Source organism: Mus caroli, chromosome 9 (genome assembly GCF_900094665.2).
Source record: "Mus caroli chromosome 9, CAROLI_EIJ_v1.1, whole genome shotgun sequence".
Classification (NCBI taxonomy): Eukaryota; Metazoa; Chordata; class Mammalia; order Rodentia; family Muridae; genus Mus; species Mus caroli.
In genome coordinates, this window is record NC_034578.1 from 50,807,023 (window position 1) to 50,833,501 (window position 26,479).

Genomic DNA, 26,479 nt, shown 5'->3' on the forward strand with positions numbered 1-26,479 from the left:
GGCAGCCTTGTCTAGTCTCTGATTTTAGTGGGATTGCTTTGAGTTTCTCTCCATTTAGTCTGATGTTGGCTACTGGTTTGCTGCATATTGCTTTTATTATGTTTAGGTATGGGCCTTGAATTCCTGATCTTTCCAAGAATTTTATCATGAAGGAGTGTTGGATTTTGTCAAATGCTTTCTCAGCATCTAAGGAGATGATCATGTGGTTTTTGTCTTTGAGTTTGTTTATATAGTGGATTATGTCGATGAATTTCCATATACTAAACCATCCCTGCATCCCTAGGATGAGACCTACTTGGTCATGATGGATGATTGCTCTTATGTGTTCTTGGATGTGGTTTGCGAGGATTTTATTGAGTATTTTTGCATTGATATTCATAAGGGAAATTGGTCTGAAGTTCTCTTTCTTTGTTGGATCTTTCTGTGGTTTAGGTATCAGAGTAATTGTGGCTTCATAGATTGAGTTGGATAGAGTACCTTCTGTTTCTATTTTGTGGAATAGTTTGAGAAGAGTTCGAATTAGGTCTTCTTTGAAGGTCTGGTAGAACTCTGCACTAAATTCATCTGGTCCTGGGTTTTTTGGTTAGGAGACTATTGATGACTGCTTCTATTTCTTTAGGGGAAATGGGACTATTTAGATTGTTAATCTGATCCTGATTTAACTTTGGTACCTGATATCTGTCTAAGAAGTTGTCCATTTCATCCAGGTTCTCCAGTTTTGTTGAGTATAGCCCTTTGTAGTAGGATCTGATGATGTTTTGGATTTTCTCAGATTCTGTTGTTATATCTCCTTTTTCATTTTTGATTTTGTTAATTAGGATACTGTCCCTGTACCCTCTAGTTAGTCTGGCTAAGGGTTTATCTATCTTGTTGATTTTGTCAAAGAACCAGCTACTGGTTTGGTTGATTCTTTGAATAGTTCTTTTTGTTTCCACTTGGTTGATTTCAGCCCTGAGTTTGATTATTTCCTGCCATCTACTCCTCTTGGGTGAATTTGCTTCCTTTAGTTCTAGAGCTTCTAGATGTGTTGTCAGCCTGCTAGTGTACACTCTCTCTAGTTTTGTTTTGGAGGCACTTAGGGCTATGAGTTTTCCTCTTAGGACTGCCTTCATTGTGTCCCATAAGTTTGGGTATGTTGTGGCTTCATTTTCATTACACTCTAAAACATCTTTAATTTCTTTCTTTATTTCATCCTTGACCAAGGAATCATTGAGTAGAGTGTTGTTCAGTTTCCACGTGAATGTTGGCTTTCAATTATTTATGTTGTTATTGAAGATCATCCTTAGTCAGTGGTGATCAGATAGGATGCGTGGGATAATTTCAATATTTTTGTATCTGTGGAGGCCGGTAACAGCATTTTCTGTCAAGCCTGATGACTTGAGTTCAATTCCTGGAACTCACATGATGGAAGGAGAGAACCAACATCTGCAAAGTTGTCCTCTGACCTCTGTATGTATGACACGGCATGTACAAACACGTGTACACACACACTAAATAAATAAATGTGAAAAAGACAAAGTGGAAGGAAAGAAAGAATGGTATGGGAGAAGAGAAGAAGGAGGGGGAGTAGGGAGAAAAAGAAGGAGAAAGGAGAAGGAGAAGGAGAAGGAGAAGGAGAAGGAGAAGGAGAAGGAGAAGGAGAAGGAGAAGGAGAAGGAGAAGGAGAAGGAGAAGGAGAAGGAGAAGGAGAAGGAGAAGGAGAAGGAGAAGGAGAAGGAGAAGGAGAAGGAGAAAGACTGTTGTAAGTCACTCTCACTCAGGCAAAGGCAATTCAAGGCTTCTGAGACTAGTGAAACAGTCTGAAAAAGAAGCAGAGACCAGCTGAATTGCCCAGAAGAAGCTCAGACCAAATGACGCTCCTTAGAAGGATACTCTCCAATCTGCTGAGCTGCCTACAGGCTGTGCAGTGAGCTCTAGGTGCCCAGCTTTTATGAGCTGTCACCCATGCTTGGGGGTGGGCTGTGATAGTGGTGGTGTCTTTAAGTCATTTCTGCCCCTGTAAGTACCCCTCACCCATATCCTTTAAGTAGTCCAAGTAAAACTCATAGATTCACCAATGTGGACTTCAGTAGTATCAGTCATGCATGGGCTCCCAATTTGGGGTTAGTAGGGATGTGTGCTGAGTCTCCTCAGGAAAAGTCTTCTCAAATAGCAACTGGGGATTCAACCCAGGGCTTTACCAAGTGTTCTTACTCATGAGCTACATCCCAGTCCCAAGTCAGCTTGGCAGGGAACTAAGTAATGGAATGTCTTGATTTGCTTTCTACTTGAAAGCTAAATAGTTTCTGTATGTGGAGAAGAGAGTTCTCTACATAATCTATTATAATTTTGTTTTTGAGTATGCATAAAATAAACCATTTTTTAAATAAAATAAGCCAACAAAGTAAGTATAGCCAAAAATCCTGGCAAATAATGAACACTAATCCTTAACAGGGATTGAGAGAAATTTTAAAACTGTATTAACAATGCTGTAAATGTGAGTATTGCTCTCTCCTACCAGCTGCCTGATAGGCTGCCTTTGTTTGGTAGGCTGCAGTTGGAGGAGGAGACAGAAGGAGTGAACCTACTGTGTGGTTTCTTCTTTTCAGGCTCCAAGAAATCCCTCAATCAGATTTCCACCTAACTGCCTCAGGAACAGATATTATTTCTATAATTAAACTCACTGCCACATAACTCCTCCATGCCGAGTTTGTTTTAGAATGGTAGATAAATGGTAAGGGTGACAAGCCGATAAGCTAATGTAATCTTGTGATAGCAAACTTTAAATGTTCTTTTTCTCCCCAAGTTTTAAAAGTAATAAAATACAAAAGCAAAACATGTAAACCAAAGGAAAAAAGTCAGTCATAATTAGGATAGAAGTCAAAAATAGAGAAAGAGTCACAGGGAGATGGGGGAAAGTCAGAGATGCCAGATGTCCATGCTGCTGGCTAGCAAAATACTGTAATGTTGTGCTCCAAGAAAGCCAAATGAATGGAGTCCACAGGCTCCCCCAGTTGATCCTATCAAGATCCAGAGCCCAGCTGGGAAACCATGGGAGAAAGAGGGCTAAGGGCAGGGGTGGGCTCACTCCAGGCATGGAGAATTGCTGAGATGTAGGAGAATGGAAGAAGTCAGAGTCCAGGGAAGAATCAGGAGAGAGAACAGTACAAGATTACCAGCAAGTCAGAAGGAAGAGCCATGGAAGGGAATGGTGGGTCACACTTGGATTTTTCTCTTAACTTATGGTCCCTGAGATCAAATCCAGGGCCTTACACATGCTAAGCAGAAGTGCTGTACTGAGCTTCATCAACACCAGCTCCTGGCTGTTGCTTTTCAAGAACAATTCCTGTGGAAAATCATATGCATTTATGGAGGGAAAATCCACAGGAAGTATATCTCACTCATTTCACAAATGGTTGTGCCTATCGATGTGTATATGTGCGTATATGCTCATACCTACCTATGAACACTCAACAAAACTGAGATCATAGAGTATTAAACTTTCTTTGAGAAGTGCTATAATATTAATTCTTCTCTGTATCATTAAATATTCTTCAGACGAACTTTTCTTAACAGCTGTAAATGTGTGAACAAATAAATTAATAAAAATAATCAAACTGTCAAGGAAAAAGGAGCTAAATAATGTTGTACTGCTCATATTCATCAAGTGTTTAGTGTATAGATGTCACATTGTTTCTGTGTAATCACTGGGAATCAATCATTCAGTAATTATTTGACTGAACATTGAAATTGTTTATTTTGGTTATTTGAGTTTTGTTTCCCATGTTCTTCCTTTGGGGTGATCAGTTCAAAACAGTACATATTACACCACACATTTGGTGATCAAGATAATGTAACTGTCCTGGTAGCGTTTGCTTATTGTAAACAATACAACGGTAGCTTTGTGCTATAAGAATGAGTGGCACTGCCTCAAGGGAAGGGTTTGTCAGAAGAGCAAAGTCAACCACTGTACCCTGGGGGGGGGGCGGGCACAGCCAGGAAAAGGGTATCTCGGGGAATACAATAGTAATAGTCATGCACGGTGCAGGAGCATCAGGATCACAGAACATTTAGTCAAAGAGTTAAAGCAATTGAGGTTCAATTTCTGTCACATACTACTCTGGGCTCTCTAAAAGTTGGCCTTATATAAAGGTAGTTCTCCCTGCCTTCTCAATGGGCTTGATTCAGTAAATTACGACGTTATATCCTAAAGATAGAGAAGCTTAACAGAAGGGAACTTGTTTCCCAGTTTCCTTACAACAAATTTAATTCTTTAAATTAAAAAAAAAATCAGTCTCAAGAAAGGGAAGACATACTGGAGAACTAGGGGATGGTAATTTTTTTTTTTTTGAAACCGATAGCTGTTAACGCTCAAACCAAATTAACCTTTGTGGCAACCATGCAACTGGATGATCATACTCCTCAAGAAATAAGAACTTGGGCTGGAGAGATGGCTCAGCAGGTAAGAGCACTGACTGCTTTTCCACAGGTCCTGAGTTCAAATCCCAGCAACCACATGGTGGCTCACAACGGATGGGATCCGATGCCCTTTTCTGGTAGTGTCTGAAGACAGTGTCAGTGTGCTCACATACATGAAATAAATAAATAAATCTTTAAAAAAAAAGAAGCAAAAATATAATCCGAGGGTTACATGTAGGGTGCCTCTAAGTGAGAAAAGGGAATGAACCTGACTCAAGGGCAGAAGATGCTCAGCAAGGTGGAGGTGTGGGCTGTGGTGGCCAATCTTCTGGCAAATATGCCCAGAATAGGAAACCCAACAGAGGAAACGGAGGGGAGGGGGGGTTAGTTTTTTGAGGAATCACCTTGAAGAATTCCTCCCATCAGTCTAGCCGGTGGGCAAGTCTGTTGAGAATTTTCTTGATTGCTAATTGATGCAGGAGAACCCTTCCCCCTTCCCACTGGGAGTGGTACTATCTCTGGGCATGTGGGCACGGGCTGTATAAGAAAGGTAACTGAACACAAGCTTGGAAGAAGCAAACCCATCAGTAGCATTCCTCTGTGGTTTCTCTTTCAAGCTCCTGCCTCGGCTTCCCTCCAGGATGGACTCTAACTATATGCTGCAACTAAAACCTCTCTTCCATAAGATTCTTTTAATGATGGTGTTGATCATGGCGACAGAGAACAAACTAGAGTAGACACTGGTATCAGGAATGTAGGGTACTGTCGTGAAAGACCTGACTAAGTTGTTTGGGGGCGAGAACTGTGGAAGAGCCTGGAACTTTGGGCTGGGAGTTCTCAGAGTTTCATGACCTGTTGTGGGACCTTAGAGGAGAATGCAGTGAGCAGAGCGGACAGTGGAGGCCTGGGCTGTGATGTCTGAGAGGGAAGCAAAGACTAGCAGGGCTGTTCCTAGGATACTCTGAATTTAAAATCTGTGGTTTCTCGTCAGCAGAGACTGAAGAATCAGATGCGATTAACAGGAGACCTGCACCATTGAAGTGGAAACTTTTACTGTGACAATCAATGCTGGTTAGCTGGGCTGAAAAATGATCTGTCATTAATATGACAGCAGCATCATTAAGGCGAAATCATCTGGAGATTACTTCCTTACGACAAGCCCAGATAAACAATGCCCTAATTGACAGGGAGGTACAGTTGTCAGGGTTCTGGGAACCAAGGGAATTGAGCAGGATATGCAAAGCGGTCTAGTGACATCTGTCAACCCAACACATGGTCTACCTGTACAAGAGAACAGGATTTGGACTTAGGCTGGCTTCATCTCCACTCAAAAGATGCAGTCTTAAGAAAGTTAGTTACATTCTGTGCCTAGTAGGCTATTTCTAGCATTTAACCCAGAAGCATGGTTAATATATTATATTAAATACCATGGGAATGACTAACTTTAAGACATTATAAGGGCTTAATGTAAAATTTAAAAATGAGGTACCATTCTTAAGGCTGGACTTTTGGTGACAAAACAACCTTCCAACTGTCTTCCTTTTGCTTGACCACTTAAGATCCTTGTTTCTCTCAACCTAGAGTCTCTAATCCCACTCTTTCTTCACTGCCTTTCTTAATTTTATCCACTAGAAACCGAGGAAGCAGGATTCAAAGGCAGTGGCAAAGAACTGGTGCAGTAACAGCCCGTCACCGCCTTCCCCTACTCTACTCCCTGTTTCATAACCTTCCAGCTGAATTGCAGGCCCCAAGTTAGGAGCACAGAACACTCACACGTACCCACCATTAAAAGCACTTCCTGTCTCACATATGAAGTGGATGTCTCTATCATGTGAAAAAAAAAATAAGCTGGAGGTCTCCCCAGAGCTGTGTATCATTACTAAAATTCTGCTTTTGGGGCTAGAACAGTTCACAGAAAGCATATTTTACTTTTGAAACAGAATCTAGCAGCCAGTGGCTGTCTCTGTGGTTTCTCTAGTTTAAGCAATATTGGACACCACCAAAGTGTCTCTTTTTCTTCCCAGAGAACTGAATTACAAAGTCCTGGTTTCTATTAGGGTGTGTCCAGCACTCTCTGTGCTGCCAAAACCTTCCAGTTTTATAGTCTGTACATGGGTAGATTTTCCATGAACTTGCTCAAATTTATTCCCAAGCAATGATGTCTAAGAAACCCAGTAAGCATTTAACCAAAAAGAACATTTCTGATGTAAAACAGACAGAGCTTATTTTTATGCCTCAACATATATGGGAGGGGAAGGGTCCGTCTTATGGTTTTTTGCTTGCTTGTTTGTTTGTTGTTTGTTTGTCTAGGGAGGAGTTGTTAAGTGAAGTTTATTCTTTAAATTCTCTCGTTTTTCTTTTTCTTTTCCTTCTCTACCTTCCTTTCTCTCCTCTCTTCTTTATGCTGTTGGAATCAAAGTCAGGTATTTATCCATGCTAGGAAAGCACTCTACCACTGAGATATACCCTCAACCCTATATTTTTCTCTATATACTGCAAGCACCCACCTACACAGACATTTTATATAAATTAGAGGCCAAGTAACTGAAACACTAAACAAAATTATTTATAGGGTATCTTCCTAGAGATCTAAACAGCCAGGGACACACAAAGAAACCCTGTCTCCAAACACAGATAGATAGGTAGATAGATAGATAGATAGATAGATAGATAGATAGATAGATAGATAGATAGATATGTTTAAATGCGCATTAAAGTAGAAGTTAGTGGTAGCTGTGTCAGAGAATGAACCCATTAGAGACAGTACTAATGGAGAAGGTGACAATAGTTACATTTGGCTGCCAAATGATAAAAACAGGTACTATATTGGAAATGTGTTTATATGTGCATAGTCATATACACTATTTCAGAAACTTCCCATGAGAACCAACAATGTTACCCCATGTTCCAAGTCCTACATTACATACTGCTAAGGTTGCCCAATTTCACAGATTTTGGAGCAAGTGTTTCCTCTACCTAACATGACTGCAAACAGCTGCTTCCTGCCCTTCCCCTCACCTCTTCTTCTACAGATATTGATCCCGAGAGATGTTCAAACACAAAAACAAAACAGACCGACCTTCCTCCAGCCAAGTTCTACCGCAGAGTCTGCTTCCTGGAGAACCAACCCACCTGCCCATGCACGCATGCTTGCCTCCTACGCATCCAGCAACCTGCCACTGGGACTAAGGCACATAGGTGGTGTGGGGGTGCATGATACACATGATGAAAGAGCCAGTCCTAACCTTTAGGAAGCTCACAAATACAATAGCCCAGGATAAGAACAATCACAAAATACAGAATACTGTGTCCAGTGCTAAGGAAGAATACAAAAGAGATAGGGATGTAATCCCAGGAAAGAGAGGTCTAGAATCCTGGTGCATTTTAGCTAGCAATATCTCTAACCTGCTTCCCCCATGCAATGCCAAACCCTAGAGGACAGAACAGACTCTTTTATCTCTCTTTACAATTCCTCATTATTTCTAACAGAGTCCAGGTCAGTGCAGAAATTGTCAGACACGGCAAGCAAAGCAGAAGACATCACACCTGCCAGTTGTACTTTATAGGGTAGGCTTCTGCCCCTGGCCTGGCCATGAGTGTCAAGTTCCCAGGAAGTCCCTCCAGATGTTCATATGTCTATCTTTAAAACCACATCCACAGAATCTGAGGATGCGAAGAAACAGAAGATCATCCAACAGCTACAGCTCAGCGTGTGGGCAGGACAGAAACCAGTTCAAGCTTCAAAAACAGGAACAAGGAAAGGAACTTGACTAATAGCCAAATGGTAGTGTGCCCAGGCCATTCCTGCCTTCAGTTAGCCAGTTCATCATTATCAATCCATCAGCAGAGAGGATTCAACAGCCTCCACTGTTGGCCTAGCAATGGGACTCAGCAGACCCCTAAAGCTCACCAAACAAACCTGCAGAGTCTAAGAATTTACCTCAGATCCAGAGAAGAAAAGATCATTAAACAAAACCTCACTGTCAAGTGCCTGAGGGGACAGAGATCTGGGAACATTAGCTGGGTCTGGGACTCAACCCCCTGCCTTTCTCTGCCTCTGGGGCAGCTTCACTCAGCTGTGCTGCTCTTATGCCTCCACACAAGCTACTGTCTCCCTTCCTTCTCCTTTCATGGCTTGGGTGCAATCTGTAACTAGCTTCTGCTGCTGTCTCTGAAATGTCATTTGCACCCTTCCTCTGGCCTGCATTCGTGTGCCACCTCTCCAGTGTTGTGGTCACACCCTGAAAGCAGGGACTCCGGATCTCAGTAATCTCTGCCTTTCTTTGTCTCTGCAAGATGTGGTTTCTGGTGATGGTTTCCTGTTGGTCATGTCTGTCCAACAGTCATGGAACACCCCTTTCCCAAGTTTTCAAGACCTTCTTATGGTTAGCCTGCCTTATACTGACTTTTTTTCTATTTCCTAAGAACTCCCAGCCTTTCAGCTGCCTCCCTGTTTACCTGTCCCTCTGCTCAAACTATCTAGCTTCTGGAGTGTCTGTCTCCTCTTCATAATTTACTGCATCCACCCACTGCTTATTAGATGGACCAAGCTTAGGATCCAAGGAAACAGGAAAGGCAGCCAGGGTTTACCATTTCTTTTCTTTAAAAACAACTACCTCAGGCACAGACTCCATCACCCAGAAGGGCTTTTCTGCAGCCCTTCTTCCTCAGGTACAATCAGCCAGTCTTTCCTGGACCAGGGAGCTGTTGGTTCAAGGTCCTTTGACTTTAGCTGAGTAGACAGACTCTCTTGATCTTCCAAGTCAGAAAGGGAAAAAGAAAATGATTTAACTAATGCTAATCCCCTGTTGCTTCTTAGGAATGATTCTCATTCACTTTAGAATTAATATATCAAACCCTAGGATTTCCAAGAGGTGGATGGTAGATTTGCCAAATGGAAGACTGCCAAGCTGGGTCTCTGGAGTGGATCCAGAGTTCCATAAACTCTGCTGCTTTCCTAATCACAGAAGGAGCCATAAAATGACAGAGAGGGAGGGGCGATTCGAACAGTAGAGTGACATAGAAACATCAGCCCGTGCCTCCTGGGAGGGAAAGAAAAGGAAGATTTCTACAAATGTCACCCCAGACCTCTCCTCCAGAGCCCTCCTCAGCCCAGCGTGCTTGTTGTTCAATGAGAAATCTACCCCACATAAAATGGAAGACCATTGGAAGAGTCTCTTAAAGCAGGAAAAAAAAAACATGGAAACTGCCCCCACCCCCTGCCAACAGGTGACCATCATGGGCAAGTACAAGAAGGACATGAGCATCTCTTGCCTCCTGGATGGTGGGAAGAGGTTTAGGAGCTGGAGCAGTGGGAGGAGACTGCCACTTCTTTTCCACTTGGAGTAGCACTCCACATGGGAGCTGCCATTGCCACATTAGCAGGAGGACTGGCGGAGGTGTCCTGTTATCTTTCATAACTCTCCTAGAGCCCCAGAACGAATGGGGGAAGCAGGAGGCCCCCCCATCTTGATGAGGTTAAATTTCAATGAAGTTGAGAAGAGATGTAAACCAAGACTCACTCGGAGCATTCCCAGGTATCGAAAGGGAGACAATAGAAAAATCTCACCAGCTAATCAGTGTAATCATGACAAATATATTGACTTCTTATACAGGCCTTGAAATGTTTACTCTACAAGCACTAGGACCCATTATTTAGTAGGATTCCTAAATATAACCCAGGTTATATTTCTAGAGATTTCAGGTGATGAATAACAGTGTCCATTTACTGAAATGACCAAGAATACATTTCAGGTGTTATTTACTTGATCATGGTAGTGCTATGGTTAGGAAGTGAAGTTACCTGCCCCTGAGTGAGACACTAAGGTCTTCCTAATCCTAGAGTTTATTTTCTTAACTTTATCTTAAAGATTCAGTCTGTGTACAACTTGTTACAAAGTAAGTGAGTGTGCCTGCAGAGGAGTTTACTCTGTTGCCTTTCTCCCTTAGAGACTCGTTCACCTGGAGGAGGTACAGGTCCACAGAGGAATATGAGTTTCTTGTAAAAGACAAATGACAGCTCTATGGATAAATGTCTGCCTTCTAAATTGTCTCTGAAGCTGCAACAACAGCTTCCGTTTGACAGGATGCAAGCAGAGCAAGATGGAGAGACAGTGCTAATTCTGAAGCTTCGTCACTAAGGGGAACACTTTCAGACTGAAAATAATGAGTGAGACTAAATGCCATTTAGCATAATGGCTCATGACATTAAAATAAATGTTCAAGTCGTGAGACTCAAGCACACAGAAAAGAAGGAATGACTGCAGACAACAGTAAGGTGCAAACAAATGAGACAGCTTGTGAAAGCTAGCTGCCCTGCTCTTCCAGGCGCATCTGACCCCAGTGACAAGGTGTGCTGTGAGCTGTGCGGCTCACACAGACTGTCAGTCACTTGGACAGGCAGTGACATTCAGAGCTGAAGCAGGCTGGAGGAGTGGGCACACTAGGATATATATGTATATGTATGTATTCCTCTTCTCCTCGTCCCTCTCAATACTAAGAACCCTGGGGTTCTTCCTGCTCCCACCTCCCTTTAAGGACTCTCATTACCTTCCTCTCTTATTCCTCAATTTCCTAGCTTCCACCTACAGAATAAGTTGGTAGGTTGTGACACTGTGACTGAGATTTCTAAAGTGTCAGCGACAATGTTTCTGATGTCCCTCTTCCCCAACCTTTGGTGATATACGTGGATACACACTCCTACCTACTAGAGACACCTATTGGATCACATGATTAAAGAAGATCCAAAAGCCACCTGTGAAGTGAAATCTTGGTGCCTTACAGTCACAGAAACACATAGGCATGCAAAGGGGTCTTGCTTAGGAATAGCACCCACACCCATACACTACACCAAGCAGGAGTCCCTTGCGCAGCTTTTGGAATCCTCACATGCAGATACCTCCCATGCCGCCTACCTTAGCCCAGGAAGCCTACCCACTCTAAGTGAGGACCAAAGCCACCTGGAGCTGGGAGAGGTGTGACCCAGGGCCCAAAGCAGAGAATCTGGACCTCTGCAAAATGGAGATTAAAAAAAAAAAGGTAAAAACAAAAAACCAAAAACATTTGGCTAGATGCTATCTTACCCTGATTCTTGAACACGCGTTCCCTACACCAGCACCCGGTCTAGTAGACCTTCCCGAACTGGTCTCCACTCTTGGCACTCAGGTGTGCCCTTTGGAAGTGTGAGGACCTGACTGTGTACAGGTTTGTGCTAGGAGACTCCCAACAGACAGGCATGGTCTGGTCTGTGTGGCAAGCAAACTTTCAAGGCGTGCTGGGTGCTCAGAAGGATGACTGTAGATAGAAAGTGAGTGGTCCTGGACCCTGCACTCCAGGGAGGGGCCTGAGGGGTGAAGCCTGCAGGTGGAGGTTGGGTGAGTATGGAGGAAAATAGACCTTGGGTTGTGGGCAGCTTCCTCCTGTTGCTCAGTACCGAGGAGAGGCAGAAAAGGGCATTCATTTCTCTAAATAAGCATCCTCCTATCCTATTGCTTGCATTCCTATTGATTATGGATGGAAAGCGGTGGCACCTCTTAAAGGGGAAGGCCGGCAGCTCTGCGTGTCACTTTGGGACCCCTCCTGGGGGTCCACCTCCGCTAGCCACGCCACAGGAATGGGTTAGCACTTCTGCACCCGCTCGCCCAGCAGTCTCAGAACCTCAGACATTAGCCCAGGCAGGAGCCCTGATCTACCCAGGAGTCTTTTCTTCCCACTGACTCTGAAGCGTGGTCTCACCGCCCCAGGATGGCAGACTAAGCAGCACATGGGAAGTTACTTCAGTTCGGTTTCCACTGCAAATTACAAGACACAGATATCTCAAGCTCTCCTTTCCCCCACCCCCACCTTGCAGTGCGCCCCAAGGCTTCCGCTGGAGACCCTGCCACTTTTCGATCCACGGGCAAAATGTCCCTCCCGTCTCTCCGACGCACCTAAGTGCAGTGGGGTGGGAGGACGCCCCAAACCAGTCCCCAGTCTCGGCATGGAAGGGTTCGGGCTGCTGGGGACCGGCCTTCTGCCCCACAGCTCCAAGAAATACTCTCGATTTCCTGCGCTGGCCTCCCCTCCTTTTTAACCCCAACCCTCCCGGCAGGGTTGCCCCCTCGCTACCTGCAGCAGTCCCGGGCTCGCCCTCGCTCTGCTCTCCAGAATCTGAATCCATACTGTGGGCTGCCGCCCGCGCATCCACCACCGCCTGCCTGCGGGGCGCTCCTGGCTCGGATGGACGCGGCACACACCGTATGGGCTGCAAAGAGTCTGGAGCCCGGGCGGTGCAGAGTGGGCAGTGTGTGGCCAGACACTAGGGCCAGGGGGCGGCTCCGAAGAGGCCAAGCCTGCTCCAGTGGCCCGCCCGCCGCCCGCCAGTGCCTGCACGCGAGGGTAGAGTCCGGGTGCGGGCGGGGGGGGGGTGATGGTGAGGGGGGTGCTGGTGGCGAGTAGGGTGTAGGGAGGGAGAGGAGGAGTGTCCAGTGCTCCTGACTGGGATTAAATAGCCCAGGTTCCTCTACACCCAGAGCCCTGGTCTGGGAGTCTGGTGAGCTGGTGGGGGGAAGCCAGGACTCTCCTTTGAGTGTGGCAAACTTTGCAAGATTGTTTAAGTGCAAATGCACCTCTCTGCCCACTGAAAAAGGTGTATTGCTGGGTTTAAGGTTGTGAGGCTGCAGTTTTAGTTCCACTTCACCACTTAGATCCTTTGAGGAAAATCTGTGTGTCTGTTACCTCGTGTTGGGAGGGGAGCGAACAGTCTTGCAGGAATTTTGTGGGAAGAATAATGCCGGCTCCCTTGTGAAGGAACAAGCAGCCAGCCTGTCGCCTGGTGAGGAAATAAACAACTAGTCAGGTAGAGATAACTCCCGCAGTTCTGACTCCTCTCGCTGGGGGCGTGGCTTGTGGAGCTGGTTCTGAGAGCTGGGTGAGCGCCCAGCCTGATTTGGCCTGGAAGGCTGGACCCGCCCTGCCAATCAAGCTGGCAAGCCAAGTTTTGCCTCCAGCTCAAAAGGCATGAATTGATTTTTAGAACGTTTTCTTTTCTGGGGAGATGGCCTAGTGGGTAAAAATGCTTGGTGTTCCAGCGTGGGGGAACTGAATTAAAGTCCTGCATGGCCCCTACAGGTGCCTGTAAGCCCTGTGGAGGGCAGCCACAGGAGGATTTCTGGGACTTGCTGGATGTCAGCCTAGTTCCAGGTTCAATGAGAGGTCCTATGTGAAGGGAATGAGGAATGTTGGACACCTGATGTCTTCCTCTGGCCTGAGAGCTGGAGAGGAACCATTTCGTTTCTTGCTGATGGGGTTAAAGGCAAAGTACAAAGGCTCTCAACATCCCCTTTCATTTTCTTTTTCACAAAAGCAATTTATTAACTAATCAAGTGGCCAAGGCAGGAAGGAGAAGCACCTCATGGGAAAGTGGTCACTGTTGGTTTCTAAGTATCCATGAGCTTTCATGTATTCCTCTACTATAGGCTTTGAAATTCACGAAGCCGCAAGCCTGCTTCTCATTACTATAAACTTCCTACAGCAATTGCAAACTATTGACCTGAGAGAAAATTAATCAGGAAGAGAACGCCGACTTAAAGGTGCTAGACTTCCAGTGTATCCTCTGAGCACTCATTTTGTCTGAACTAACACCCAGAGACGCATTAGGTTGAACCATTTGAAATTGCATTTTGAAGATTGGAAACTGTTGAAATTTGGCTATTGTATAGATTCAACCTATTGTTAACCCCATTTCACAAGGCAAGAATCTGGGTCTCAGGTCAGTGTGTTCATGAGGACTGACATCAAGGCTGCCCAGAGTGGGCAACTGCTATTTACTGCGGCAGTCCATAGATGTAAACCTCACAGAACACTATTAAAACTCTACTTTATATTCTAGGAGAAAGTTTCCTGGAAGACCAAACTCAAACTCATTGGCTTTGGTGATAAAAGTTTTATCTGAGGAAATGCAAAAGGAAAAAAAGAAAAAGAAAAGGAAAAAGAAAAAGAAAAAGGAAGAAAAGAAAAACCCCTATATAAAATGTGTATTTTGGGGGAAATGGCCCAACCTCTCTGTCCCCTCCTGTGTTAGCATCTCCTTCACAGTCCCCTGTGAAAGAGTAAAAGTAGCAAGTGTGGAAGCAACTGCCCAACAATAGCACGTTGCTAATGTTTGATAAGGGGGAAAAAATAAGTCCTTTAGTCTAATGGATCTCATTTAGAAACAAATAGATAAAAATAAAACCCTAATTTTTAAAAATAAAAGGCAAAAGAGGATGCAAAATTGGATACAAATTAGAGCTCAGGAAAAAAAAAAAAAACAACTGGGTCATTTCAAATGTTTGCTGAGTTAAAGCTGATAACTCATGCCCACAATTCCAGCGCTGGGAGGCTGAGGCAGGACTGCCAGCCACAAGTTCGAGGTTAGCCTGGGCTGTACAGTGAGTTCCGGGTCAGACTCTTCTGCAAGGTGAGACCCTGCTTCAAAAAATAAATAAGAAAATAATTTTTAAAAGCTTGCTGTAGCCATGCCACAGAGGAAAATGGCAATGATGATGTCACATGACAGAGAATATTGGGCTTACAGGATGGGGAGTATGTGGCTTGGTGATAGACTGTGTGCCCAGCATGTTTAAGATGCTAAGTCAGTCTCTAGCACCATAGATCTCTCTCTCTCTCTCTCTCTCTCTCTCTCTCTCTCTCTCTCTCTCACACACACACACACACACACACACACACACACACACACACCCCTAGCATCTCTAAATACCTACTCTAAATTTAACAACAGGAATGTTTTTTTGTTTGTTTTTTGTGCCTTAGACTTTGTTTTCTTGTACTTGGAAGGTGTGTTTTCGTTTTTACTTATCTGTATAAGTTTCATGGACTGGTGCTTTGTTAGCATTATGCAGATACAATCAATGTCTAACAGCAAAATAATTAAACAGGAACCTTCTTGTGCCAAGATCAACAGAAAAGTCCTGAGAACACGAATTCCCAACGCACATGCGTCCATCCATCCCCGGACCTCTTCTGAACACCGGTTTATTTGAGCTCAGAGGTAAATGTTCATGAGCGCAGAGAAGGAAGAACCGATCACAGTGTCTGGAGAAGTCCACGAGATAAGTCTTTACATAGCAATCCCTATTTGGTTAGCTGTTCCCAGTCTCATACTTCTGCATAATGAGACAGATGTAGAATGAAATAGCATATGTGCTGTTAAACAATGGAAGAGAAAGATCCAAACTAAATAACATCTCCATTCTGGTTTCCTATGGAATGTAATCTGTTGTCACGGGACAAGACAAAGGGAACTGATTGCAGGCATAGAAGTTTAAAGAGAAATGTTAACAGAATGCACATTATCTGTGCCTCCAGATGGGAACCCTAGGCTTAGAGAAGGAAGCCCTTAAACAATATCTCGTGACCATCGCCCAATGAAGACAGTGAAATCCAAGGTGGATCCTCTCTTTACAAATCCATCCCGGCACTTTTTTTTTTTCCTTTAAAAAGTGTTTGGGAACTGAGAGGGGATCTAGGTTTCAGCAGAGCCTTCCTGTATTTTTAGAAGAATGGCGTCACTCCGCAAACTTGAATCTTGAGTGGGAGCATCACAAACCACCTTCTCACTGTTTCCACTACATCGCTGGAGCCTGGCAGCTCTTACTACATGGAAATGTCTAACTTCCACTGGCCATTTTTTTTTTTTTTTAACTTCAGCAAACAAAAATTCCTCAGTTTTTATAGAAGTTGCCTATCTGGTGGGGAAAGTATATCTATCTGTAAGGTGTCAAGAAACAGAAAATAAAATAGATTCATTTCTGCTAAGGAAATAATCCTCCTTTAGTCTGAGCCAGGGCTATGACTCATTTGCCTGTCTCCTCTTGTGGGATGGAAAGGGCGTGTCTGCTAACCTCTTGACAGCAGAAGGGAGGGAGGTTTTGAGGAAGGTGGTTTATAAAGCTCTGACTCCAGATTCAAGTGTGCTTTTCTCTGGGCTGAGGTGGCCTTGACCCAGAAGATGAGGGCCTGTTCAAGACAGCCTCATTACTAATAATGTTTCTCAAGGTAGACATGAAGTCAGCTTCTGCTGGAACCATCATGGCTCCATAGGAGCTGTTGCTTAAAGGGAGTTCACTGGACAAATGTAGTACCAGGACAGGGGGCTGGAACACAGCCTCGAAAGAAGGGAGGGGCTTTTCACATTTCTTTCTTTCTAGCAAAAAATAAGATTTTATGATTCCCACCTCTGCTTTCAAATGTAATGCACTCTGACCATAAAAAATGGGAAAATATAAGTACAAAGGAGGAAGATAAAAGAAAATCCATAAATAATTCTACTAGTTGTAGTCACTGCTGGTGCACTGTGATGCTGATCTTAGCTGTCACCTTAACACACATGAGAAAAAGGAGCTCCGTTGAAGATTTGTCTCCATCAGATCAGCCCATGGGCATGTTTGTGGAGAATGTTCTTGACTGCTAAGTTGCCTGCTCTGGGTTGTACCATCCTGAGCAAAGGGGGACACAGGCAAGGGGGAGGGGGGAAATGGGGTAAGGGCAGGGTAAGGGCTGTGTATGATTGGTAGCTGGACTTGAGCCTGGGAGAAATCAGGTTAGCAGAGTCTTCAATGGTTTCTGCTTCAGGTCTGCTGAAGTTCCTGTCATGACTACAAGATGAGGTAGATTCCTTCCTCCCATGTTGCTTTTAGTTGTGGTGTTTCTCACGGTAACCAAAAAGCAAACTAGGATGGGTGTCTTTTGAAACTTTCCCTTTGTTGGCTGTACAGTATTCTGCTTTTGCAGATTCTTATTTTTGTTGGCTTAGTTTTGTTTTAGCTGACTGAAAACTTGGGGTGAGTGGGGGCAAGGGAATGAGTACCAAGGGAATTCTTCCCAGCCCTCTATCCCTGAATCTCAGCTTTCTGATGGCAGCTGTGTCTTGCCTGTGACCCCCATCTTCTATCAAGTGACTTCAGCATCTAGGATGCTATCAGAGCATCTCTTGTTTTATGTCCTTCCAGCTCAGAGTGGCAATGGCTGCCTGCTGCAACTAGCATTCAGATGGCCTCACTAGCTCTATTTGACATCTCCACTCTTCCGTTACCCGTGTAGCCAACCCCATAAATTCCTTTACCTTCTTTGAAAATAGATAAGATGATGTTCTAATTTGACTTCATTAGGACCTAGACATAAGAATAATGTTTGCTGGAGGGTCATAGACAGAGATATCATGGGAGGCTAGAGTTCCATATCTTTAGGATTCCTTTGGAATTACTTTAGGATTCACACTTCACATTAAGACAGAAGTGGAAATTTTTTCTTATAGCCAAGAATATCACATTTATTTTCATTAGGACATATTATCTGGGGCTGGACACATGCATTGCTCTTACAGAGGATCTGAATTGAATTTGGCCCTCTGCTTTCATCGCAGTTGAGGCAGAGGAGAAATGGCATGTCCAAGTGCTTGGAGTGGCAGGTGAGATTGGAACTCAGAATTCCTAAGGATTTCTAGACCAGAACTCTTCTTCTGTAATTGGCATTGGCTCCCTGGATCCGCCTTCAGCTCCCGTTCTCCATGGTTTGTGTTAATCATCCCTCTGGTCTATGCGAAGGAAAACTGAATGCCCCAAATTTCCCTTTTAATTTTATTATAATTATATGACAAATAATGCTTACTTGCTAATTATTATACAGAACAAATGTTGCTTGCCAAGTGTTGAGTGGAACCTTTTATTCTTCTCTTCAAAAAAAAAATTTATCCTTAGGAAAGCTAAATACGTGTTCCAGCCTGAAGGCTTCATTTATGTAAGTCTCCGATTTCATAATGTCCATGCTGAGTCTAGGGGTGGAGAAAGGAAAAGAGGGTGCTCAAGGCCACTCAGTCCTACCGTGACACTTTAGATAAGAAGAAGCGTGTCTAAAATTATAGAGTGCCTTACCCAGAGTTAGGGGCAGGTAGCACTAGAACCCAGGTCAGGGACCTCATGTAAGGCACACCATCATACTAGAATCCTTCTCTGGGGCCCTTCTGCTTGCTTGCATTACTTCTTACTTACAGCTGATGTCACAAGCTCTTTCTCTAATACCGATCTTAACCCTCCTTTCACCTCAGCGGCTAGCCTGTTTCCAAAAACAGGAGTTAGCCAAAACCTCTTTTCAGTTTCCTTGTCTCTTCCTCCCCTCCCTCTCCTCTATTTCTCAGGATTTAAACTGTTGATTCTTGTCTTCAGTCTAGTCAATACTTTCTTTCCCAAGTCTTCCTTTGGCATTGTCCTTTCATTGTTCTTCTGTTTTGATTCAAAGCCAATGTGTCTGGAGGAATCTACTAATCCCTGGGTCCGATGTCTGGTTGCCATAAACCTTTGATCATTCTGAGAAAGGGCACGTGTTAACACCATAACCTTTTAGCAGGAACCTTGAGAATATCCCTACCACTGCCTGGCTTCATGGGTACTGATGTGACTATCTTCACACCTCAAACACTACAACAAATGTGGGAAACCCTTCTTTAGCCAAGAATATCACATTTATTTTCATTACAACATATTATTGGGGCTGGAGATATGAGGAGTTAGGAGTTAAGTGCATGTACTGCGGAGCTTCTGAATTTGGTACCCAGCATTCATTATTTGGTGACTCACAACCTCCTGTCTGTAACTCCAGCTCCAAAACTGATGCCTTCCTCTGGCCTGCACAATTACCTACAGCCTCTCTCTCTCTCTCTCTCTCTCTCTCTCTCTCTCTCTCTCTCTCTCTCTCTCTCACACACACACACACACACACACACACACACACACACACAGAGAGAGATTTCAAAATATATATCAACCATGAAATACAGGTTTTCAATGCTTCAGCAATTTGCTCCGTTGGCTGTAAATCCTAGCTGGGTTTTAGATCTTTGCCAAATTTGTGTTATGTAGACATTTACGAGTGGTTGAATTTATTAAAGCTTTTTTAGGATAGCATTTTATAATATAACATCTGAGTCACAGTGACCATGTTCAAGTGCACTAGCCCTCCCCCCAGAGCAAAGCTTATTGACACCACAGCTCCAGTTGGCTTGTGTTCTTCTTGCCTTCCAAATTGTGTTCCTTTCCTCAATGTGGATTTTGTCTCAGGCACATAATTGTTGAGAAGTCAGGAAATCAGTTCATCTTCCACATTCCTGTAATTCATATTTTAATTCCTCTTGATAAATTTGATTAAATATAGTGATCAAATAGTAAGATTCCATTCAGAAAATAAGTGTACAAGACACCTACTTTCTCCCTTCATGCTGTGGTATTTCAGCAAGAGTTACCAAGAAGGGGGATTATTGGCAGAAAACAGAAGGAGAGCTTTGGGAAGCCAACAGCACAATCTGTTGTCTTCTTCTCCCCTTGTGTGAAGGGTAGGGTCAGTGTGGTGCAGGCTCTCAGCTTCTGCTCTGAGCAATCTGCCTTTCTAAAGTTCTCACTGTAACCAAAGGCTCTGAGTTCCCAGACTCATGGCCATTAGCTTTGCTTTCTTACTTTTGTTTTATTCCTATATTAGCACCCAATGTCCTACTGAATTCTAACTGTAAGTCTTCCATGGATCTCTAAATTTTACTTTTTCTTTCCTCTATCTAACACCTTATAGCTCTTGACCCCGACTTTTAAAAGATGGGTTCTTGCATGTTACCCTAACTGGATTCAAGTGATTCTTCCATCTCAGCCTCTTGAATGATGGGGACCACGGACACAAACATTGCCAAGTTGTGACACCCCCTTCTTCACCAACATCACTGTCACCAGCCTCATTCTAGCCCATGAACATCTAACTAAAACCTAGGTTTCTTCTAACTTTTCATGAACTGGATGTAATTCAAGGGCTGCCTGTCTGTCCTAGACCTCTTTAGATGCTGGTTCTGAGGACCAAATTTTCTACATGATCCTAAGTCAGTTCTGATCAAGTGCCCTTCCATTAGATGACAAGAGAGAAGACAATCTCATTTGTTACCCAGAGTGCTTTGTGCCCTGGTCCCTTATATATCCTCTGATCTGAAATTCCCAATCTGGCTCTGCAAGCAGAGAGCCATGTGCCAGCGTATGACAATGAGTTATATTTGACTCAGTTTCACCACTTTCATTTATGTGTCTCTTTTGGAAAGTTAGACCTACATACACCAGAATAATTTGGAGTTCTGGCCATTTTCAATGACCTGAAATAACAGAAAGAAGTCAGTGTAAACTTCTGGAGAACTTACCTAACATAAGCTACCATTTTGTGTCCGTTCACCTTATTTAAAAAGTTATTTGGTTGGCTTTTTTGAAAGCACTCCCAATATATTTGGACTATTAGTTTCCTTGCAAAATGTATTACAACTATAGCCAAGAACCAGAGGGAAATCATGAAGTAAAGGTCCTAAGCTACTTGAAAATGTCATTGGTAAGTCTCGTAAACTGACACTTATTATTTAGTTTTCTTTCTTTACTCCCAAACTCCGTTAGGCAAGAGAACAAGAGGGAGGAATAGGGCACCAGAGCTGGGTATAATAATCCCTTCCCATGCCCACATGGCCTATATCACTCATCTTCCTGCAACCTTGATGGCTTTCTTCTTACTGAAGGGAACATCAGGCCTCTGGAAGTAAAAGTGAAAGAACCCTTGAAGAACAGTGGGAAGGATGGGGAAAAAGCCTGAGTCCTCCTTCAGTGAGGTCCAGCTTTACACAGCCTTATAGAGGTCCAGGGCAACAAGCTCCAAATACCCTCAAAGAACAGGGCCTCCAATTAGTACATCAGAGGTTACTGCTCTCCCCTTTCCTGGCCCATGGCAGCCTGCACTGGAATGTACTGGGACCTGCTGAAACATACTGGGATGTACAGGGATGTACTGGGCATACTGGGATGTACTACCATGTACTGAGACATACTAGGGCATACTGGGGCATACTGGGATGTATTGGGACATACTGGGGCATACTGAGATATACTGGAACATACTGGGACATATGGGGCTTACTGGGATGTACTGGTGCATACTGGGATGTACTGGCATGTACTGGGACATACTAGGGCAGACTGGAATGTACTGACATGTACTGGGACATACTGGGATGTACTGGAGCATTCTGGGGGCATACTGGGATTAACTCTCAAGAAAATATCTTATCAGGTCTTTTTTTTTTCATGGCCTATTTATGACAGAGCCTATCCTAACACAAGTTACAAGAATAAAACCAGGAATGGGAGAAAGGAAAAAGAGAACTCTTAACAAATAGAGGTAGTAACAGAAGTGTATTAATACTCTGAGTTCATTACCAGGGCCTACTGAGTCACAAATGTATGAGACATACTGAACTGAAGTAGCAACCAAGGTAAAAATATATTCCAGAGGAGAGGACTGGAAGAGAGTTCATTGTTTTGAAAAACTTTCTACATGCAAGGGTGAAAATAAACTGTGAAACTTCAAGTATCTTAAGAATTTATTGACTATCTAGAAGATTAAGTTTCCTGAAAGACCCATCCCCTGATAACAGGATTTACTGAATTTTCAGTTGAATTGAAGTCATTGTCTTAAAGATTTAAACCTATTGGATCCAAAAGTTTGGATTTTTATGACTCATGTTCTTCATATTAGTCTTTGCTTGTATCCCTTCTTTGTCTGCACAATAGAATTCTCTTTTTAAAGTCTGCCTTCCCACGGAAGCCCCCTTTGCCCCTTGGCCATTTCAGTGGCCCTTCTTGGGCACCATTATCTCATTACTGGGCTGTGAAGATCTGCTCTGCATGCACAATCCCAGGGGCCAGGACACCAAAATCTGTACTTCTGTTTTGTTTTCAATCCAAATTGATTATTTTTTTCAATTTTCATCCAGATGTTTAATATCATGTAAACACAGCTTGAAAGTGTTCCTGAAGTGCTTGCAGATGTATGTCAGCAAAACACTTTCCAAATTACATATAATGATGCTTGCAGTCTATTTATATCTACTCCATAATCTCTGCCTAGAATTTTAGCTGCGAGATTAAGATGGAAAGAAAGTGAAAAATTCACATGTATGGGTGATTTGTCTATTTGATTAAAGACTCCAGATATTTTGGAAACATTCGGGGATTGACACCATTTCCCATTGAATGCTGACATATCTACAGCCATAGTGTTATGGGTAATTGTTTGTATATCCCCCTGAGAATGTATATGTGAAGTTCTAGGTCCTGTGTGATAGTATAGTTTATTTTGGTATTGTTTTCATTTGTTTATTTTGGAGACAGTGTTTGTGAAGGAATATCTTTCTATGTGGCCTAAGTTGGTCTAAACTCCCAGGCTCAAGTGATTCTCCTACCTTGACTTCCCAAGTAGATGATTCCCACCATGATACCTGGTGAGTGTGAGCCTCTTGTGACTGGATTAATGCACTTACAAATGAGGCAGACAATATCTGCCTCCCCTCCACACCCATTCTTACAGAAGGAGTACTGGAATAGTAAACTGACTTCTAGCTCTCTAATTTTGAAATCTGGCTTCCAGAAAATAAGTTTCTGGTGTTTATGACACTTAGTCTGTGCTATTTTAATATGGCCTTTTTGGAGTGACCCCAATATTATTAGACTATTAGTTTCCTTGCAAAAAATTTAAAAACTATAGCTAAGAACCAGCCTTTTCCCCTAGACTATTTCTATGCTTCTCTGCTACCCACTGAACTTTAGAAAATGGTATCTATCCTTCTACTACATTCAAGAAACACATTTTACCCCCAAGGATAACCATCACCTAAAGATAAAAGGATGGAGAAAGATATTCCAAGTAAATGGACCCGAGAAACAAGCAGACGAAGCCATTTTAATACTTGACAAAATAGACTTCAAACCAAAACTAATCAGAAGAGATAACAAAGGACAGTACATATTTAACAAAGTGCAGAAAATCCACCAAGATTATATTGTAGTTCTTAACATCAGTGCATCAAATACAAAGGCACCCAAGTTCATAAAATAAACACTACTAGAGCTAAAATTACATATTGACCCCTATAGAGTGTTTGTGGGTGGCTTCACTATCCCACAGGCCATCCATAAGAGAAAAAAAAAACCCAGAACAGAAACACTAGAGTCAAATAATATCATAAATCAAATAACAAATGTCTACCAAATATTTCACCCAAATACAAAAGAATATACATTTTTATTTCAGCAGCTAATGGAACTTTCTCCAAAATTGACCACATATTTGCGTACAGACCAAGACTCAACGTAAATAAGAAAACTGAAATAGCACCCTCTCTTACTACTATGGATTAAAACTGGCTATCATCAACAACAGAACGCTTACAAGCTCATGGAAACTAAATAACTCACTACTAAATGAAAATTGGGTTAAGGCAGAAATTAAAGACTTTGTGGAATTGAATGGAAAATAAGCCCACAGCACACCTATATAATAAAAACTTTAAGACATTGAAGAAAGAAATTGAAGAATAGATCAGGAGATGCTCATGGATTGATTGGCAAGATTAATTGGGTGAAAATTGCTATGCTAGCAAAACCAAGCCTACAAATACAATCAATGCAATCCCCATCAAAATTCCAACACAACTCTTCACAGAAATTGAGAGGACACTTTTAAGCTTCATATAGAAACAGAAAAAATACAGGATAGCTAAAACAATCCTGAACAATAAAAGAACTGCTGGAGGTAACACCATTTCCGATTTCAAGTTGTACTAGAGAGCTATAGCAATAAAAACAGCATGGTACTGGCATAAAAAACAGACATGTTGATCAACGAAATCAAATTGAAGACCTAGACATAAGTCCACACACAAATGGGACCCCCACCTTTTTTTTTTAACAAAGAAACCAGAAATATACATGACTAAAAAGGTGACATCTTCAATATACAGAGCTGGTGGAACTGGATGGCATGTTGAAGAATCCAACCATGCTTATCACCCGATACTAAACTCCACTTCAAATGGATCAAGGACCTCAGCAGAAGACCAGATACCCTGAATCTAATAGAAGAGAGAGGTGGGAATAGCCCTGAATTCGTTGGCATAGGAAAGGACTTTCTGAACAAGAAATTTATAACACAGACATTAAGGACAACAACTTATAAATGGGACCTCATGAAGCCAAACAAGCTTTTTTATTACAAAGGTCACCATCATGTGGGCAAAACAGCAAGCTACAGACCAAAAATGCTCTTTGTCACTTTTACATCAGAAAGAGTTTTTATATCTAAAATATATAAATAACCTCAAAAACAGAACATCAAGAAATCAAATAATCCAATTGAAAAATGGGATGCAGAACTAAACAGAATTCCCAAAATACATAAAACAAAAGGCTGAGAAACACTTTAAGAAATGTTCCACATTTTTTTAAAAATATTTTTTATGACTTATTTTCCTCAATTACATTTCCAATGTTATCCCAAAAGTCCCCCATACCCTCCCCCCCACTCCCCTACCCACCCATTCCCACTTTTTGGCCCTGATGTTCCCCTGTACTGGGGCATATAAAGTTTGCGTGTGCAATGGGCCTCTCTTTCCAGTGATGAGCCATTAAGGAAATATGTAGTAGAGCTATTTTAAATTTTCATTTTACACCAGTCAGACTGGTGGTCAATAAAACAATTGACAGCACATGCTGGTAAGGATGTGGGAAACTTCCTCATTGCCTGTGGGAGTTCAAAATTGCAAAGTCAGTCTGGAAATCATTGTGTCAGTTCCTCAGGAAGCTGGGAATAGATCTACCTTGAGATCAAGCTATACCACTCTTGGGCACAGACCCAAAGGACTCTGTACTCTACTGTAGACACACTTGCTCATCTGTGTTTATTACCATTCTACTCATAATAGCCAGAAACTGGAAACAGCCTAGATGTCCACCAACATAGAAATGGATAATGAAAATGTAGTAATTCACACAGTGGAATATTATTCAGCTGTTAAGAAGAATGAAACTATGAAATTCACAGAAAAGTGAATGGAGCTAGGGAAAAAAAAAGTCAGGCTGAATGAGATAATCTAGACATCAAAAGACAAATATTGCATTTTTTTCCATAGGCATATATTCGTTGTTAAGCCTTCAATGTGCATGCTGCAATCCATATAACAATTAAAGTAAGGTATCTAGCCAGGGACTAATGAGTAGGAGAGGATCCTCCAAGGAAAGGAAAATAGAATATATTTTTATAAAGACGTGATGGAGGAAACTGGAGAGGAGAACTAAATAGGGTGGGAGATAGAGGAAAAGAATGTGAGGATGGATATATAACACTGAGAGCTATTCAGGGGACACATGGAAACCTGCTACTGTAGAAGACTCCTCAAATATATTCATATAGGAAGAATCTAAATGGAATTACAAGATTACGGGGAGACAAAGCTCTGTCTAGACATCTTACCCCACCAACCTAAACCTCAAGTTACAGAAAGGGGTTGCATCTTGTTGAATTGTTGGCCAAGGCAGTTCCACAGAAACCCTCAAACATCTCAGGTTACAGCCAGAACTATTGGTTATTCTCCACAAACTTGTGGTAAGGTCCTGAAGACAGCACTTAATATCTCATTGAACATGGAGACGTTTAGCTCATGCCTAACTAAAGCTTTGTCCCTACTGACCTACAACTGTGACCTGCCTGGAAGTAGGCTAATGCAATAGTGGTACCAAGGTACCCAAGAATAACAAGTCACTCTCTTATTAGATGTAAGGTCTATTCCACGAGATGGAACCCATGCCTGAAACTTCTAGGTTGGCCAAGCCATGGGCCTCACAGAAAACTCAATATTATTGTTTTACTAAAGGAACACAGTGATAAAATGATCCCTAATGACATCCTGCTATGCCCATAAGCCAATGCCACACTCGGCCACCATCAAAGTTTTTCTTGCAATTGATTAGAATTCAAGCAGAGACCCACAATGTGCAGAGAGTGAGATACTTTGGAGCAGTCTGTCCTAAATGGGATATATTTATCCTCCCACCCTCAGAGCTCAGGGCTCCATGTGGAAGAGGAAGTGGAAAGATTTTAGAGCCAGAGGTGATGGATGACTCTAAGGAAACTGTCTTTCAGACACAGCAGAACCAACACACATGTGAACTCAGAGAGACTGTGACAGCATGCACAAAGCCCAAAG

At 42.7% G+C, this 26,479-nt stretch overlaps 1 protein-coding gene across 1 annotated transcript in view; it reads right to left on the reverse strand.

Annotated features, from left to right (window-relative positions):
• Window positions 1-12,691, reverse strand: part of Tnfaip8l3 (TNF alpha induced protein 8 like 3) — a 43,859-nt gene extending 31,168 nt beyond the window's left edge. Inside the window, exon 1 of the mRNA XM_021173262.1 lies at window positions 12,505-12,691. Coding sequence (XP_021028921.1) covers window positions 12,505-12,556 — 52 coding nt within the window. The 5' untranslated portion in view covers window positions 12,557-12,691. The remainder of the gene's footprint in view (window positions 1-12,504) is intronic.
• Window positions 12,692-26,479: the final 13,788 nt, after the last annotated feature.